General features: G+C 37.2%; 1 protein-coding gene across 2 annotated transcripts; it reads left to right on the plus strand.

The window, feature by feature from the left end:
* Positions 1-7,126: 7,126 nt before the first annotated feature.
* Positions 7,127-16,093, plus strand: LOC116199968 (proteasome subunit alpha type-2). 2 transcript variants are annotated; one of them, XM_031530573.1, is made up of 12 exons: positions 7,127-7,245; positions 7,347-7,407; positions 7,514-7,590; positions 7,709-7,773; positions 8,060-8,106; positions 9,707-9,782; positions 11,123-11,190; positions 11,606-11,675; positions 12,465-12,550; positions 13,470-13,532; positions 15,101-15,169; positions 15,752-16,093. In XM_031530573.1, exons 2-12 carry the CDS (start codon positions 7,367-7,369, stop codon positions 15,798-15,800), a joined length of 711 nt encoding a protein of 236 aa, XP_031386433.1. In that variant the 5' UTR covers positions 7,127-7,245; positions 7,347-7,366; the 3' UTR covers positions 15,801-16,093. The 2 variants fall into 2 exon arrangements, with proteins under 2 accessions (XP_031386433.1, XP_031386434.1); XM_031530574.1 differs by having other exon boundaries at positions 7,242-7,407.
* Positions 16,094-19,528: the final 3,435 nt, after the last annotated feature.

Here is a 19,528-nt window from a genome sequence, read left to right on the forward strand (position 1 = left end):
ATATTAACCCGAATGATCTTACCATCCACCCGCAAAAAACAAACTTTCGCAGCATTGCCTTTTTTGTTTATTTTTTGGTAGGTCTCAGCTCCTCGGTGATAATCGTTGGTTTGAACTAATCAAGGTAGTTTGGTTTATTTGGTTTGACTGTCTAGGATGACAGTCGTTGGTGTGAACCGACCAAGTTAGTTCGGCTGCTTTGGTTTGATTGTCTAGGGATTGAGTTGTTCAGATCTTGGTTGATTGATTAATTCTAGTGGTTGCAATCTACAAAGGGTTCCTGTGCTGGATACTGGATCAAGACACCTCTTTGCTCCATTCCTTTGTTTTCACACAGTAACAGTCTTTATATATATGGATTGTACTTGACTTTGTTTTTCGGTATTCACTGGTTCCATGTAGACTATAGTCGCAAGAGGTTGGGAAACAGACGTACACCAACTGAAAGAATCTATGCAATTGCATTTGTGTTTACTGGATGTATTTGTCACATTGCATTTTCCTTTACAGTGATCCCGACAGATCTGCTGTATTTTTCTGTCTTTGTAATCTTTCTATTGAACATTTCATTTTGTAGCATTATCAATGGACATTGGTTAATTTGTAGAGAAAAAAAATCATTCGATCTTTTATCTTCTTTTATTTCGGCCACTAGCTAAAGAGAAGAAAGCTTTTGAATGGCCTAAACGAATTTGATTATCAGTCCTTAATTAAGTCAGGCCCTCCAACTGGTCATTTACTTCATAGCTTGCAATCCTTTACTTTTTTTTAGTTTATCATTTTGTGTCGGGGAGTAATTATAACCTTCCTTTTTGGGTTCGCCTTAGCCACTTCCTCCGACCATTTAGGAAACTTCATTTTAAGGAAGAAAAAGAAAAAAGAAAGAAAGAAAATTGCTATACAAAAAATAACCATCGCCAATAAATCAACGATAATGTACAAAGTCGTGACCCTCGGCTCTTCCTTTTCTTTTCTATTTTTTCCGGACCATGATTTTGAAGAGTATAACTTCATTAAATTAATTATGGAAATTATATAACTTCTACTTTAATATGTCATATTACATAACATCGGATAATAAAATTTGTTGCGCGATAATAGTGTATACAATACATATATATTACAAAATTTAAAAAAAATAGATAAGTAACTTTTTTTCTTTCAAAGTTACTCATAATAAAATAATTTTATTTAATATATACATGAACCCACCCCCCCCCCCCCCCCCCCCCCCCCCCCCCCCGTTTTTTTTCCTCTCTTCCTTTCGCTCCCCCACTCTCTTCATCTGACCCCTCAATACTGTCTCCTCCATTTTCTTCCCCTTAAAATTTTAAATCTTATTATTAATTATGAAAATTCATGTTTCCAAAAAATTAGAGCGTAAATTGTAGTATTATCATTCATTTATTCTTATTTACTAATATATTTAAATTAATGCTAAAATGTACATACATTTAATTGAATTTCTTGCATGGCATCTGTGCGGACTCGAATTTTATCTCGTTGGGGCCCGCATGAGTGCGCCATCGCACGGCTTGGTAGTGTCCACCTTCCCATGGGGACGGGTGATGGACACGCGTGAGAAGGAGTCGCCACTACCTGTTTACGACCTAAAGGTCGACGGCCGGTGAGTTGCCCTGATCTAGGAGTACGGGGTACACCTAATTACTAAGGCATATGGTCCTGCAAAATCCTAAGTTCCGAATTCAGGGGTATTATTACGTGCGGGCCTATATTCTGCACGCTCTATTGGTACTCTAGTTTGTCTAGGGTTTGCCATTTTTACTTATTTGCCGCTTGATTTAAGTTTCGCTCATCTCGCTCGTTTTGACACCGTAAATTAGTAGAAGCAATCGATCTAGTTTAAGAGGCCGAGAGAAAAGCGGATTCCCGAGTCAAAGGGTCGGTCCACCATCCTCGCATCATGGCTAGCCGAATTATGATGTTTGGTTTGCCGTGTGGATCGGACTTTGTGAATCGTGTGGTTCCGCTCGTCTAAGGGACTCATAGACCAAGTCAATCGATTCCGACTCTCAGACTCTACGTTCGCCGACCGGGATCATTACATAAATGAGTGTACAAATAAATACCTCACAATGTACTCTCAAATAATAAATACAAATTACAATATAATGAATCCTGGTCGACTCATGTTCGGCCAATATTCCGCTCGCGCTCACCGTTTGTTTTAAATGATTGAAACCGAAATTAAAGCAACGCGATCTCAGAGAGCCGGGGGTCGGGTCCAACGAAACCAACGGATGGCGAAAGAGTCACGTGACTCTCTTGATAGCCGTAGGATCGGTTGAGCTCCCGGGTCATGTTCGGCCGCGACTTACTTACCCGATCCGAGTCGTCTTCCACATAGACACTACTAGGAGCGAAGCAGTAAGTCGAAACAAGATCCGATTCCGCACTCGGGTTGCGCACACTAGGTGTGTGGGGGCCTTGGACCCCGTGATTGACAAGAGAGGGTGTTGGACCCCGTGTATATCGTATCCTAGGGATTCGGTCTCGACCCGCAATAAATAAACAGAAAACAGACAAAACAGCGAAAGCAGACAAAATAAATGAAATCCGATGAACGTGTGAATGCAAGAGAGTTGTGTCTTTTAATGCCGTGTTTACGTGATTAGCCGATTCGTGCGGGATTTCGATCAAAGCATATCCAATTATTCACATGTGCACACGAATAAGCAAAAATTAGTCACAGCGGATTTTAATTTGTCAATTTTTAAGTCCGAGTAATTAATTAAACCAATTTTGATGTATTTAATCGATTTAATTCCTTTAAACACGAGTGAACATGAAATTGATTCGTGTGAATTCGTTCTCGCTTCAAATAACTGGTTTTAACGTCGAGTAATTAAAAATGTTCCAATTTGTGCTTTCGTCGGTTTAATTAAAACACAATTATTATTTTTTTGTTCCACTTTTCCTATTTCCCAATTTTCAATTTTTTTTCAACACGACAATCACGAATTATCACCATAATCATCGAATTTATTCACAAATTGAGCCCTACACATGCCACTAAGTCGGGATAAAATACCTAGTCTCGGTTTAAACCATAAGTAGGGCGGTCGGACCGACTGGAGGCGGTCTGCACAGTGCAGATCGGCTGGACGAGCATTGGGCCGTGGGGAGGGGGCCGGGAGTGCAGGTGAACTGGGCCAAGCGTTGGAGTTGGGTCGCAGAGAAGAGCTGGGCCGCGAAAGGCAGTTGGGCCGCGGAAGGGAGCGGCTGGGCTGTGGAAGGGCTCGGCTGGGCCAAGTCTCTGGCGAGACGGAGCGGATTGGGTGTCTGGATTGGGTCGGGTCGTCTCGGCTGGACTGGACTAGGCTGAATCATCTGGGATGGACTTGCGAAAATCGAAGAAGGATGGGCCGAGCCTGTGAGAGAGAGGATGAACGGAGAAGACGACGTGGGCGGAGGAGAGGAATCCGGTGGCAGCGGACAACGGTTCCCACCTCTGGGCATCGCGGCGACGGCGCGGGAGATGGCGGCGAGCACTGCCTGGGCTACGCCGTGCTCGGGAGGGGCGTCATGAGGCTCGGGTCGGTTGGGATCGAAGGGAATTTCAGGTTTTTTGAGAGGTTTTTGAGTTTTCCGGCGAGTGAGCTTCTGAGTTCAATTGTTGGAAATCAGGGGAATTGAGAGGGGGAAATAGAGGGGTTTTGCTCCGGGAAGTGTCGCGGGTTCGTTGGGGAGAAAAACCGAGAGCGAGCGGGAGAGATTCGGCGTTGATTTTTGAGCTCGATTCGAGAGTCGGGAGCCAAGAGCTAGCCACCCTGAGAGAGAGAGAGGGCCCGAGAAAGATAGATAGCAGTTGAGGGAGCTTGCTGAGGAAGCGAGCGATGCCGTGGTGGACGGGCGTGTCAGCGGTGGCAGGCGGTCGTGGTGGGTGGGCAACTGCGGCGTGTCGGAGATGGCAGAGGGACGTCAGTGAAAGAAGAGGAGAAGAAGAGGGGGGAAAGGAGAAGAGAAGGAAAGAAAGGCGGGGGCAAAAAGGAAGAGGAAGAAAAGAGAGGGGGCGAAGTGGAAAGAAAGAAAGAGCAGGGGCGAAAATGAAACGGTCAGAAACTTCTGACCCGCGTTAGAAATTCTGATAGGCGTCAGACTGGTCTGATGCCGATTTGACCGGTCTGATGCCGATCTGACCCCCCAGGCCCCATTTTTTTTTTTTTTTTCAAAAATTTGAATTGACGCGCGTAAAAATTGAAATCATCGTCTTTCCAATTAAATGTCGGAAAAATGATCCGGAATCATCATTGTGTTCAGAAAAATTCGTTGATCAATATTATGCGATAAAATGTTTTTTTCAATCTCGAATTTTTGACCCGGATTTTTGAAAATTGACGTCGATGTATGCGAAATCCAAAGATGTCCCAAATAACATCAATTTTGAAAAATTATAAAATTGGTGTTAAATTAGGAAAATGTACTATTTCCGAAAAGTCGTGAATACTCGAGTAATTAACTGGAAATACTTCCCTCGCACGGGTGACGAAATGACGATTTCGCCCATTTGGAGCCGATGGACAGGAATTGGGTGCTGACGACATCGATTTCAGTCTACTGTGTGGATATATATCGAGACTAGGATTTTCAGAACCTGCATTAAATCCCACCGCTCTACTTTATTTATCTTATTAAAATTATTTCAAAAAATTACATTTTTTTAAGAATAATTATTACTATCAACTAGGTTGTAACCTCGCGCGATGTTCGGGTCAAAATCACGTTCACTTATCAGATCTAAAAAAATAAAGCAAAACAATATATATTTATATTTCCTCTCGTTTTATGAGAAAAATAATAATTGATGTCAAACTATTATTTAAGTATAGACTGAAATAATAAATCATAAATACATAGTTAACTTAAAAGCACATATGGTACATGGGCATTATATTATTTCATCGTGATTACATCTCATTTTTTATTATGCTATATCATCAAACTTGATTAATTGTATGATTTGTCTCAGCTTTTGTGCTTGCTTAATGATGTGACATATTTTTACTATTCCAAAATATCCTAAATCTTAGAAAGTTTGTACGTTCAACTTATATGTACTCAATCTATACACGTACCCTCCATTTACATTATAAATTAAGAAATATTTTATATATTATTTTGATAAAACTAAGCATCATTTAAAATAGCCGCACGTTTTTGCGTGTTTAAATAGGCTACTCGACTATATAGTGCTCCTTCTTTATGTGCATAATGAGAATAATAGATGAATAATTACGAATAAAGATTTTAACTTATTTCTTGAATATTAGATTATAATTTAATAATGTATGAATAGTTATTTTAAGCACTCATTCATGCAATAAATTAATACAAATGTGAAAGCACTTGAATCGACCTTTTTTTTTTTCGCTTTCTAATCGAAAATATATTATTTGCAGTGTGTATATATTATTTATATATATGCTTATATCGTTACTTCTCAAATTAGAATACTCTATTACGTTATTTTTATTAAGCATCTATTATAGCATTTGGAAATGGAGTTAACTCCACTCCACTCCAACTATGTATATATATATATATATATATATATTTAATTGGGGTTGTAATAACATGGTGGAGGAAGATAATAAAAAAGTAATAATTATGTTATTAAATTATGAAAAAATTGAAAAAAAAATGAATATTTAAAAGAAAGTAATAATTGTATTATTGAATTATAGGAAAAGTAATGAATAGTTGAGAGAATTTAGTATTAAACATTGAATTAAATGGTAGTTAAAATAAAATAACTGAAGAAAAAGGGAAAAAATAATGATTATGTTATTGAATTGAAGATAAGTAAAGTGGAGTTAAGTAGAGTAGAGTGAAAAAAAATTAAACTCCAAAACCAAAAAAAGCAATTTGTTATATGATATGAAGTACTAAATTAACCCTAAAACCAAATTTTAGTTCGGCACTACTGATTTAAAATATATGAATACTTCAATTTATCATTGAATTCAACGATAATAACCCATTTTATTATATAATTTTTGCTATAAAATAAAGAAAAGATATGAGAAAGAAATGATTAATTCGATTAAACCCCAAGACATCATAATGAAAAAATATTATAACGCACTAATAATAATACCCACTTCTTCATTTCATTCCCCACTATTTTATAAACAGGAGTTGTGCAAAATAATTTTGTGGAAAATAAATATGGACTTGAGAATCAAATGATATTCATGTTTTGGTTAATTACATATATATATATATATATATAGCTGTATGTATTTTTTTGAAATTCTTTTGAAAGATGTGAAATGAAATCAAATGAAGGGATAAAACAAAAAAAATAAAATCTTGTAGGAAAATATTAAAAATGAGGAAAAATGGGGATAGAAATGAAAATAAAAGAAAAGAAAAAGGGACCCACGTTATATTCTCCTTGCAGTTGATGTAAACAAGAGATTTAGTTATATCGGAAATCGGAGATTACATAGTATGAATGCGAATTAGTTATTCAGTCTCTGGCTTCCTCAAAAGAAGCTATATCTTCTATGGGAGACTAATGGACATAGCAATTTTCAAGGTCTATACACGAGAAAGACAGGCATGAGACAACTGTTCTGATAACCACACTACGCGTAAGAGCAAGTGTTCGGACATCGGAGAGTTGGTGAAAGCAAGCATGGATATATAAGAGGGTGCAATACCAGCACCTATTAACTTAATTCTGCGTTTCCGATTAGATATGGACCTATGTGCTCAGTAAAAATTATGGCTTATTCCGTTAGTATGCAGATTCTTCCATAAGGACTCCTTTGGCATGCTTTGATCGAAACACTTAAACAACTTTTGCAAGTGTATAAATTAACCCAACTCCTGGGGATTCTCAAATTTATCCTATCATTTAAAATTTTTCTAGAGCAGCCTGACGGTTCACTTCTGTTTCCAATTTAACGTACCGTCAATTTTTCATCGAAATAACAGAAAACGTGACGTGGGGGCGTTTCTCTCTGTCAAAGTTCGGGGCGAATTAAATATTCATTTGTCGGGTATTCATTCAACTGATGCAAATCTGGGCCATCCGGCATTCGAGCCCATGGGCCGGGGTTCAGCCCATTTGTAGCCTCCAAGTCCAAATGAATCAATCGCCTTCTTTCTCAACAAGAAACCTCTCCTCCCCCCGTCTTTCTCCTTTTGGCTCTCCGACGACTTCAAAACGCACAGAGCGGAGCAGAGCAAAGACCTCTTCCCTCCCCACTCCTCAGAGTTGCGATCCCTGACGATAATCTCATTCGCTCTCTCTTTTCAATCCGTCGTCTTCTCTAATCTGATTCCAGCCTTTTCTCATTGGTTGGTTTGTTGGGCAGATCTCTCTTTCTAATTCGCCATGGGAGACAGTCAGTACTCGTTTTCTCTCACAACTTTCAGGTTAGGCTCTCCTCCTTATGTATGCCCTTTAGCCTCTGCTGTTGAAATGTCCGTTGATCGAAGCCGAAATAGCTTCGCTAACTGCCTATCTGTTGCTATCGGCCAGTCCCTCGGGCAAGCTAGTGCAGATTGAGCACGCCTTGACGGCGGTCGGTTCTGGCCAAACTTCTCTCGGGATCAAAGGTAGGTTCGATGGCATTCTGGAGAAAAAAAATGTTAATTTTGTTGTATATGATGATGTTAAAGCCCGATTGCTTTAGGCCACTGTCTAGGTCTTGAACTAACAGTATCCGTGCTTCAGCTGCTAATGGTGTTGTCATCGCGACCGAGAAGAAGCTGCCGTCCATCTTAGTTGATGAAACATCTGTAAGTAATTTGGCCTCTCTTCATGTGTTTGCAATCATTTCAACTACTGCTTGAACTTCAAACCCTGATTTGAAGTTTTCAGTTTATGCTTTATACTTTTAAGTTTTTAATGACATCTTCTGGAAACACCGCAATATACGGTGGTTCGCAGAATGCTATTATTGTACCCGTTATGAGTGATGTAATCGCATTACTCTGCATCTTGCAGCATTCCCTGTGTTTTTTTTTTCCTTTGCATTAAGTCGTGGTTTGAATTTATCTTTTTTATTCTTTTTCAATTTGCTAGGTTCAAAAGATACAGTGCCTGACGCCGAATATTGGAGTTGTCTACAGGTGTGCTATCTGCTTTGATTCTGTTCATGTGGTTCAATATACGTCCTTGACTAATTTTTGTTAATTTAAGGGCTACAGTGGCTCGCCTATGCTTTTCATTATGAATTATGCAATAGAATAGGATATTTGTGGGCGTGGGCAAATGCATAGAATTATTTTTCCTGTTTCCTTGATGTGGCTGAACATAAAGCTTTCATTTCTCGAACTGCTCAGCTCTGGTGAATGTGCTTTACGAGTGAAACTTTTACTGGGGGCATAATAGTAATCATTAGTTGATAACACTAGCTAAAAGTGTCTATAGTTATGGTGACTCTTGAAAAGAGTAAACAGCATGTGTCCTATGTTTGCTGAATTGTTACTAAAAGAATTGTAATTAAAGTTCCACTCTTATTTTACCTCAAAATTCAACATCTTTGGTTAAACGTCTCCTCTTTGAATTGATCTAGCTTCTCTCTAGTACAATTAACTTAGAGGGCATCTCCACGGCAGGTTATGGTTCCTACTTTGACTTGATTGAGAGATATTATGTCCTCGGGTTGGAGAGCAGATAATAACTGTTGATACCCGTGCGATCTTATTGAATGAGGATACCCTTAATAGTAAAGATTGGGGAGGAAGGGGTTTACAATGTTGTGAATTATCCTCTGGTGAAGGTGTCGGGCCTTATATGTGTTAGATTAGAATGGGTTTATGTGCTGAGCTCTCAAGCAACTTATACTTGTTAATTGGAAGAAGTATTATATGTAGCATCTAGTCAGTTTGGTCTCCCTATGTGTTATATTTCTATTTTATTCTCTACTATTAAAGTGTAAAACGTGTGGTGAAGGTACCCGATGGGGTAGGATGAGCATGGAGTTGATTCATCTATTGTGAACTTGGGGATACTTAAATAGCATGCACTTAGAAAGAATTGACTTTTTGAATCAAATTTATGTATCTTAAACTGAATCTTAAACTCTCCAGAGAGGTGGCTCACTGCATTACAAAGGGAAACAAGTAGAAAAAGTGTTTATGTTATTATATATAGTATATTTTATGTATATATTATGAAAAAGGAGTTAATAGGCAAATAAATATGATCTGAGTGTGCTGCATTAAGCTGTAGCCTCAAGTGTTCTTAGAGATTGCTCTAGGGGCTAGCAGTCAATTAGCAACTAATAAAAGACTCTGAATCTGACTTCTGAGCTTGATAAATGAGGAGATTTGTTCCAAGATATCTAGTAGAACTCTGATATATAATTTTTTCACGTTAATCTTTTTCTTGACATTAAATGGATCTTGTCTGAGGTTTATTAGAGAATTTTCCTTTGTTGAACTTGTGCACATGCTAGAGCTCTGTGTAAGCACATCTGCGTGTAGACAGGAGGGTGTAGTCTGTGGTAGGGGGTGGAATGATGCAATGCTGTGTTATATGTGACACCAAGTTTGATATCCTGTAGATTTATTTTAAGAAGAAAGCTAAAAGTCACCACATTATGATGCAGAAATTTATGAGATATGCTGTTCTATTTCTCTGACTTCTCCATAATCTGTTTCCTTCTTGAGGTTTATAGAACTATTGATCGATGTCAATCTAGTTACGTTGTTATTTATCTTGTAGTGGCATGGGCCCAGATTTTAGAGTCCTCGTTCGGAAAAGCAGGAAGCAGGCGGAACAGTATCATAGGTTATATAAGGTATTATATGATATGCTTTGGTTCTTCCTGCATTCCCACTTATTGCTGATGCTAGCTGTATTACTTTTTCTCGGGAAATAGTAAAAAGCTGTACCTTACCTAATTGACAAAAAAAAGTCTGATGCTTGTTTTGCCTTTCTTTTCCCATGCTATTATTAGTGAAGGATAAATTAATCCATAGAAGAAAGAGAAGAACATGGAATGGTACAGCTTTTCATACTTCTAGAATCCATGGAGGAAGTTATGAGTGATCTTGGAAAATTGGATATCAAATTGATGCATCCTGGCAACTAATTCATGCTCTCTAGTGTTGCTTCTTTTGTATCTGTTGTGCTAGTGGGATCAATTTTTTGTGACTTACATGAAATAATGATTTTTTTTTTATTAAGAAGCATGTGTTATGTTTTCGAAATAGATATGCATCTGAAATGGTTGGAGGTAGTAATGGTATTGAACTGAAAATCATAAAAATTTCAAAATGTCTAGAAACTAGCTAGATTTAAATCATGTCTTTGAATTACTAAAAGAAGCTAGCGCAGCCATAATCATCGATGAGAAAATGGTATTAGCATTTCTCAACTGTCTGAGTGGAGAAAGAGAAGAATAAATTATACATATGTCGAAATTGCTGACGAAAATGAACCAGAAGGAAGAAGAAATCACCAAAAAATGCAGGAGCAAAGCCTATTTTCTTAAATTTGTTACCTTTGGGGTGGGTTTGCTGTAGTTGGTAAAGGTGTGATTAGTGGTTGCATTCAAGTTGGCACGGATGGTTATTGTCATCTGCAAAGAGTTAGACATGGATATTGGTCTAGAGAAAAGTGTGACATTTCATCGCCTCAATCAGAATACATTGGAAACAAGAGCTTAGGTTATTGTTACGCCTGCTTTCTTGTACCTTAATTGGCCTGCGATATGAAAACTCACTGTCTGGAAATGGCTCATTTAACAGAACTTGCATTTGAAGTATTCTTTATTTTGATCTAGTATGATTTAGGGAATGAACCGTACATATTTGCTTATATCAGTTAGCTAGGTAGATCTGATGATCCACTATATTTATATCATTTTCCAGACAGCATGCTTAATCTAGGCCCATTTGGCCATTTTGTTTTCCACCGCTCGCATATATATGTGTGTGTGTGTTTGTATGTATATATGGCATGAATAAGTTATGTTTCATGCTTATTGAATGGGGAAGACATCGTTCTTTGGCCATCTAATGTGAACAAAATTTTTTATCTTCACATGCTATGCTTTTTAGGTTGTGAAAGTCGTAGTTTTTACTGGCAATAACTTTTCTTATTCTGACTGCAATTGACTTTATATACTATTTACAGGAACCCATCCCAGTCACTCAATTGGTACGAGAAACTGCAGCTGTCATGCAAGAGTTTACCCAATCTGGGTAAGCAACATATTCTCTAATGCCATGATATTCATGTCTAAAAAAATGGATGTTACGGAATGATCTAATTCTGCTATGACTTGAAATCATATTTCATAATATCACCTTTCTTTAGCTTCATAACGTCATCATTAGGTCTTGTTATCTGCCTAAGAAGTGGCACCAAATGAAGCATTCATGATCTATAGGGTGCATTTATCTCTTAAAATGGGAGATGAACACTAGGTGGCAAGGCTGGAAATAGAAATGTTAAGTAATTGATCCTGTACTCAGTACTTTCTCCAGTATCAATTCATTCCTTATGACGCTTTAAGCAACTTGTCCAAGTGCAATTCTTCTATTATTGTTTCATTATAAATGTTCGTCTACAATTCTGTCCTTGTGCTTTTCTTAATCATGCTCCTTCCTATTTTAGTGGTGTAAGGCCTTTTGGTGTATCTCTTCTGGTTGCTGGATATGATGACAATGGTCCTCAGCTCTATCAGGTTCTTGTTCTTTTCTCCATCCTTCTGATGTTCTAGATTATCTGATTGGCCTGTTTATGCTAATCATTGTACATTTTATGGATATGATCATTTTCTTGACTGACTTGAAACTCGGAAATAATAATTAGTGACACAATGAGGATGATAGTACATTCTCTACATTATTTCACCAGCCTATTGGGACTTTATCTTTAGTTTTTAGGGTTAGAAGAATTCATAAGAATGAACATATACACCTTACCATTAATATATCACATATCTAATTATAGTATGTGTATTTTATAATATTTTATTATATCAAGCTATTAATACCATCTGCATCCTAGTCCCCTTTCTAATTGGGGAACTTTAGTAATAGAACTTTCCTTGCTGAAGCTCATCTTGAGAGAGCACAACACAAGACCAACAGCAGTTTATGTCACCCATGAAACAATCTGCCTGAAGTTGTTATGCATAATTTTCTACAATTGTATGTTCATGGGGAATTGTTGTAGAAAACTAGGTTTGGAAGGTGACTGCAACACTGCTACAGATGCTGAACCTTTTTTTTTTCAAATTTGTTGCTTCTTATTTGTGGTTTTAAACTTCTAGCCATAATTTGTTTGATATATATACAAAAGTTGGTTTACACAATGTTTTCCAGGGCGTTAACAAATCCTAAAGAGATTTATGTCAGTGAATCCTATGTAACGTTAATAGGCTTGTATCTACTTTTTTCCATTATGGAGACAGTTTCTAGGAAAAGACAAAAAGGAAGAAGTGCTGACCTTTAATCTATGTTTCCTCTAGGTTGATCCATCTGGTTCATATTTCTCATGGAAAGCTTCAGCCATGGGCAAGAATGTCTCAAATGCAAAAACGTTCCTTGAGAAGAGGTACCTTATTTACAATTAGTTTCTGATCTAATGCTCTTTTGGCTCCATCTGAAAGTGATGAAAAAGTTTACCTTTCTTCATTTTGCTTTAAACTCTAATATGTGATTGTAGGATGCATTGAAGAAAGAGGGATCTGTCTTTTTGCTGCATATTCATTGCGACCTTGATGTTTTTATTATATCTGGAATCTAGTGGATTGCTTTCCCTGAGAAATCTGCTGCTATTCACTTGCATCTACTTTGAAAAAAAGAAAAAAGAAAATTTTCTTCATGCTCTGGGCATGTTTTTACCCATCCATTGTATGGGAAATTTGACAGTCCTGGTTGAGTGATGCAGAATGATATGTGAGATACAGAACAAATTCTCTTTTCTCTAATGTAAGAAGTATCAAGTACTTGGTGAGGTGTGATTAGATGAACAGTAAAAAAGTTGCATAGCAGAAAACAGTTTTGAAAGAAATCTTCTGATTAATATGGAAGTCTGACCTACACATTAAAGAGAAATCTTATTCCCTTATAGGTGATGTCCTTCACCAAAGTACTATTCTTGTAGAATACCAAAAACATGAACAAGGCTCACCTCTTTCTTGAACTTGATGCTGTTGGAAAATTCTATGCTCAATTCAAGTCCCGTGACCTTTGGTTCATCACCGGACTATAGGTTTGAGAGAGCCCCTCTTCTTGTGTGTTCAAATTGTCCTAAAAAGAGATTCTTCCTTTCACATCCCAATCTATCTGAGAGAAGTATTGCAGCCTGTAGGCATGTTACATCTGGCCTGATATTGTAGTTTCTTCTTCTGGGTCGCCGTCATTGTCCTTGGAAATCTTGCGATCTTTCAAATGGAGGTCCAAATATTTTCTGCTGTAAAGAGTCTCTTTATTTTACTGTCGTGATATGCATTATTTTGTCCATTTCTTAGGTACACTGATGATATGGAGCTTGATGATGCTGTTCACACAGCTATTCTGACGCTCAAAGAAGGGTGAGTAACGATTTGTCACTCCATGTACTTATTACACCCTTTGTGTTTTGAAAGCAATTGTGCAGTGTTCCTCAGCTCTTCATTCTGCAGCACCTTTCTACTATCCTTTAATCTGTTACATCTGATGCCTCTGTTTGATTAGCCTAATAAGTTTTTGAAAGCATCAGATCTGATCTACGTTTATCTCTCTACTTTTGAAGTAGAATGTCTGATGACTTGAAAATGGTTAGAGTTGGAACTAGTGAGCCTACTTTCATAACTCTTCTTGTTGCAGATCCTTTTGTGGCTATTAGCTTGCGGATTTATTTGGAAAACTACTCTTATGTTTAAAAATCTTTCATAAAGAGTCTGGAGACTGGAGAGGGAGGGACATGCAGGGATATGGAAGATAAGGGAGGGTGGCAGTTTGTCTGAAGACCTTGTTTGAATAGAGCTCATTGAGGGTTTTGGAGGGGTTAGCTGGTTAGGTTAGGTTTTCATTTTTTTAGGTTTATCTAGTGGTAAAGTTGTCCAGATAATTCTTTTCTAACGAATATAGATCTCAAACCCTCCAAAACCCATCAATCTAGGACGGTGAAGTGGCCTTTGGAGAGGTTTGGAAGGATTCTGAAACTCCAAACCCACCTCACAATAGAAACCCTCAAAACCTCTCAATGCAAACCAACCCTTTTCAATGCTTACTGTTGCCAGTCAAACAGTAGGTATGCGCCCTAACTTGTGTGACTTATTGTCTATACTGTATGCAGGTCTCATTTCAATTAGTTAGGTTAATTAGAATAAATTAGTTAGTAAATTTAGTTGTAGTTATCAATCCTTCATTTACCAACAGAAATGACATGTATGAAGATTACTGATTCTCATGGATTGTTTATTATGGTTGAATTGGACGACGAGGCAATCCATGACACGTTTGTGTGTTATATTCTGTTCAATGACATCTATCATCCCATTGTACCGAAATCACCATCATAACCTCCAAAACAAAGAGACCTGTCTGGTTATGGGATCTTGAAATTGTAGCAAGGAGAAGGTTGCTGTGTTTAAATGTAGTGTAGTGGCTTTTGGTTTACAATTGTAACATTTTTGGAATTGCTTTTACTGTGTCATGTTATTATGACTTCTTCCTTAGGATGGTTAATAGATTTAGATGGTTGTGGTATATGTCTTTGTTTTTGAACATATGGCTTATTATGTGGGTTGAAAGGGGAAGGCACATTTCAGTCGTCCATAAATTAAAATATTTATATTTTGGTAGTTCTCGACTATAACTAATTCATCTGTCAATGATTCATATATCTACATTCATGCTATTTTTGAGATAGTTGCATGTCCGAGGTTTTATGCATTGCCCCCAGGTTCTTTTGATTCCAGCATGCTTCCAACAATTGGTCTGTCCATAGTTTATGGTTTAGAATACTGGTCTACTTAAAATTGGTATGAAGATGTTAGAGTCCTCCCGTTGCCCTTGCCTCTCTACATGTGACTGTCAGAAGGGATACAGTTTTACTAGAAAATGCAGAAACTTTGGTGCTTTCCTTTTCTGATGGCTGTCAATTTTGTTTGTGCAGATTTGAAGGGCAAATTTCTGCGAAGAACATTGAAATTGGAATTATTAACGCCGTTGACAGAAAGTTTAGGTACCATGTTCTTTACATAGCCCCAAGAATTTAATCATTTTAATGCATCTCCATTTCAAGTGTTGCATATCTGCTTACTTAAAAATAACATGTTTTTACCGACTCTTGCATTGACTTAGCTTCGTTCCTACTTGCCAAATAGCTACTCATCTTAAAGTTCGACGTGAGATACAAACTAGAACATATGTTTGGTTAGAGTATTTCGAAAATTTTCAAGTTTATGCTGGAGGTCTGTAAATTTCAGGTACCAGACATGCTAACAGCTGATGATTTGGTCAGACTCCTGTATAGTATGTAATTGAGAATGGGCACACGAATCATTTAACCTACTTAACAGATTTACATTAATGTGAAGATCTGACAACAACGCCCTTCAATGACACCGTGTAAATTGTAGCAGAAATGGTCATGCATGCGTATTCACAGACTATCCACCTGACGTCCCTTTTCTTGCTGATGAGTCATATTCCTTTCAGGATTTAGACTTATAGAAAGTAGAGAAGTATAATTTCTAGTTACGGAGTTGTTGAACCCTTGATTTCGAAAGGTTGATTTGATTTCATCATGTGAGTTTCTTTACAGGGTGTTGACTCCAGCTGAAATTGACGATTTTCTGGCGGAAGTTGAGTAAACATCAGCCGCCTTCAATGTTACATGCGGGAAGAGGCATGATACACTGGTAAACATGCCCATGACTTTAGCTATGGATGACGAATTGCTGTCATTTTCCTGGCTGATGTATGTGGCTGTAGCAGAAATTTTAGTACTTGATTTTGAATTTCCCCAAGATATCAATTTCGGTGTGGAAGTGCGTGTTATGATGGGAAGAACAGAGACCATGGATGCCTTTTCTGCGAAAACCATTAATTTAAACCGTTTTCAACTCATTTTACTCGTAGTCATCTTCCATTTCGCTCGTTACTAGTATTGCTCCATTCGTCACCCCTATTGGGGGCTCTCTTAACTCATTGTTAGAGCCGAGGGTATTAGCCAATATTCCTCGTATCTGTGCTGGTCTAATCGACTGCTAGGGCTGTCACGTTGCATAATGTGGCTCGTACGTGAAATTTCACATTAATCTGTTCAAGGTGAACGTGTGTGCAAGGGAGACATTTAGCTTCGGCTGTGCTCCTATATTCAGGGTTTGAACTTTTGTGTAAATTTTTTTTTGTATGCTATCTTGGTTATTGTGAAAGGTTGTATACGGTTCCATAGAAGCGTAATCGAGCCGAGCCAAGCCCAACCGAGCATGAATGAGATAATTGAACTCAGCTCAATCACGTTTTGGTGAGCTCAGAAAGACCAATCAGCTCAAAATTATAGTAGCCTAGCCTGGTCTTATATTCACAAGAGGGGGGGTCGTCCGGTCTTAAATCTCGCAAATGGATAGAATTGTTTCTAACTCGGAAATTGACCATCACGATATAATAGTACGACTATGTGTAATTTCTTTTTTTGGGTGGAGCAACTATGTGCAACTTAGTAGTAAGTACAATAAAAATTTTATCATGGATATAACAGTTAGACATACGATTATTGAATTTCATCGTGTATATAAACAAACTAAAAACAAAAGTGCATGAAAATATGAGTAGGTGATATTACAAAGTTGTACGTCAGTTAAACTAAACTTTCGTGGTACATGAACATATATTTCTCGATATAGGACATCGCATAAATCAATGCTTACACTTATAACCCTGCAATATGAAGGTAATAAACGGGATTTGATTTTACTCTAATCCTGATCCAACTTATAGAATGTTGTACTTTATCTGGTATCAATTCACGATATATGTATTTTGTAAACTTTTTCAAAATTTTATACTTTAATCCTGGTGTATATATGATATATTCTAGGCCTTCATTAAATTTGTAGTTGAAAATCATGTGAAGAACATATTTATTATTTTCTGAAAAATCATATTGACTCTCGAAAATCATGTGAAGAACATATTTACTATTTTGCTATTTTTATTTATTTGTTAAATTAATTTTTGTTATAAAAGATACATGTTCACTTCTCTAATGATAAAATTTGGCAATATAAAATTTAGGACCAATTTAAAAAAATTATGAATTTGTGGTTATTTCATAGAATTTTTCTTGAAAGCCCTTGGTGTTTTTAAAATAATAAGAATAACAATGCGAGAAAATATATTAATAAAAAGTTAAAAATCTGTTAATGTTTTGCCATCTTTTATTAGTTTATTTAATTGATTATGTTAAATAAGATGCACATTCTGTCTTTGATGTGCAATCTCATATGAATGATGCACTTCACTCCTCTGTAATATCAAGATTTGACAAAATAAAGATCGGCTAATATAAAAAAAATGTTATTTTAAGGTCATTTCACGTAATTTTTTGTGAAAGAATTCAAAATTGTAAGGGAACAAAATTAGAAATGTAACAAATATGAATTGGTTCAAGTGATTCGATACTCACTATTCCTCTAAAGTAAAGGGTTCAAATTCAAGTATCGCAAATGGAGAAAATCACGATTGGGAGAAACCTATCCAACTCGAATTGAATTAGTTGAGATCCATTAAACTTTCGAATATCAAGTGGAGACTAAAAAAATTAGAAAATGAAATAAATAAATAGTATTGTACTGAGATAAAAGACAAAAAAAGAACTCTTGAATATACTAGACGCACATTCTTTTTTTGGTGTGCATTCTGATATGAAAGACGCACTTTCACTTATGGTTGTCAAAATCGCGATTCTACCTAGAATTAGTCGATGATCGTAAAATCGTAAATCGTAGAATCATCTCGTGAATCGTAAGATTCTATCTATAATTAAAAAAAATATATATATATATATATATCTATCTATCCAGAGATTGATTCGAGAAACAGTTTACAAACGTATAAATGGCTTTTTATGATTAAATGTGTATATTTTTGCAGGTATTAACAGCTGGAAACTTGGAAGCATGACAAATTTCACATATGGCTCGATTCAGTTTCTGTTCCGTCTCGTAAACGAGGAGGTTGTAAAACAGAATCAAATGGCAATGAAAGTATCACCTGGTTGGCAAATCCAATACTGAACCCAAGGAAGATTCGACCCAAAACTAGCATCTAGATCATATTTAGCAGAGCAACATAAGATAGCACCAAAACAAGATAGGACTACTCCAAGAATTATGGAAGCCTCTCTACCTGGTCTGGTTGAAGCTTGGGCACTCGAGAACAAGAGGAAATGCTGAGCAAGAAGAAATCGCGGAAGTTCGGACCGTCGAGGATTAGGGCAAAATCGGGAGAAAGGGGGAAATGGGCACTAGCAGTCTGGCAGAACAAGAAGAAATACTGAACAAGAAGAAATCGTTGAAGCTCAGACCGTCGGAGACTCGGAGGATTAGGGCATAGTCGGGAGAAAGGGGGAAATGCCGGAGAAGAAGAAAGGGAAAAGAGGAAACAAAAAAAAAAGGTGTTGGGCTCAAGACCAATGGGTTGGGCTTCGGCCCGACTCTGGCCTGGCCTTCGCCCAAGGGCCCGAATTTGGGCTGGGCTTCGCCCGAGTCTGGGCTGAACCTCGAATCGCAAATTTGGCCCGATTCTGCGATTCACGGTCCGTTCACCATCGATTTTACATTTCCCCACTCAGCCCATTGAATCGGAATCATATACCCCTCCGAATGTAGAATTGTATGATTTTACGATTCGAATCACGATTCTGACAACCATACTTTCACTCCTCCTGTATTAAGCTTTGAAAGATTTGGGACCAATCTAACTCAAAATTGCAAGGAAACAAATTTGAGTGTCTTGAATTGAGAAAATTCGTGATTGGGCGAGTTTTACCTTTTAATGTTTTCAACATGACCCAAACCGAATTAGCCGAGACTAATGGGACTTCTGAATATTAGGGTGAAGATAAACAAATAGGGAATTAAATAAATAAATAAGTAATATTATATTAATAGGTCAAAACTAAAAAAACCGCTTGAGAATATAAAAAGGTTGTCTGCTCTCCCTATGGGAAAAATGGACTAACTTTTATTTATTTATATATTTTTTATGGTCATTTCACTGATATTTTCTTGAAAGACTTCAAAATCGCAAGAAAAAAATTTCGATTATCGCGAATTGAGAAAATTCGTGATTGGGCGAGTTATACCATTTATTGTGTCAAGATGATTTAAACTGAATTAGTCGAGACTTGATTGGATTTCTGAATATTCGGTGGAGATCGAAAAAAAGGAAATTCAAATAAATAATAAATAATATTATATTAATAGGTCAAAACTAAACAAAAAAACTTGAGAACAAAAAAGTGGTCCACTCTCCCTATGGGAAAGATGGACCAACTTTTATTTTATACTAGGTGGAAGCCCGTGCGATGTCGCGG

This window comes from Punica granatum, chromosome 3 (assembly GCF_007655135.1).
Source record: "Punica granatum isolate Tunisia-2019 chromosome 3, ASM765513v2, whole genome shotgun sequence".
NCBI classification, from domain to species: Eukaryota; Viridiplantae; Streptophyta; class Magnoliopsida; order Myrtales; family Lythraceae; genus Punica; species Punica granatum.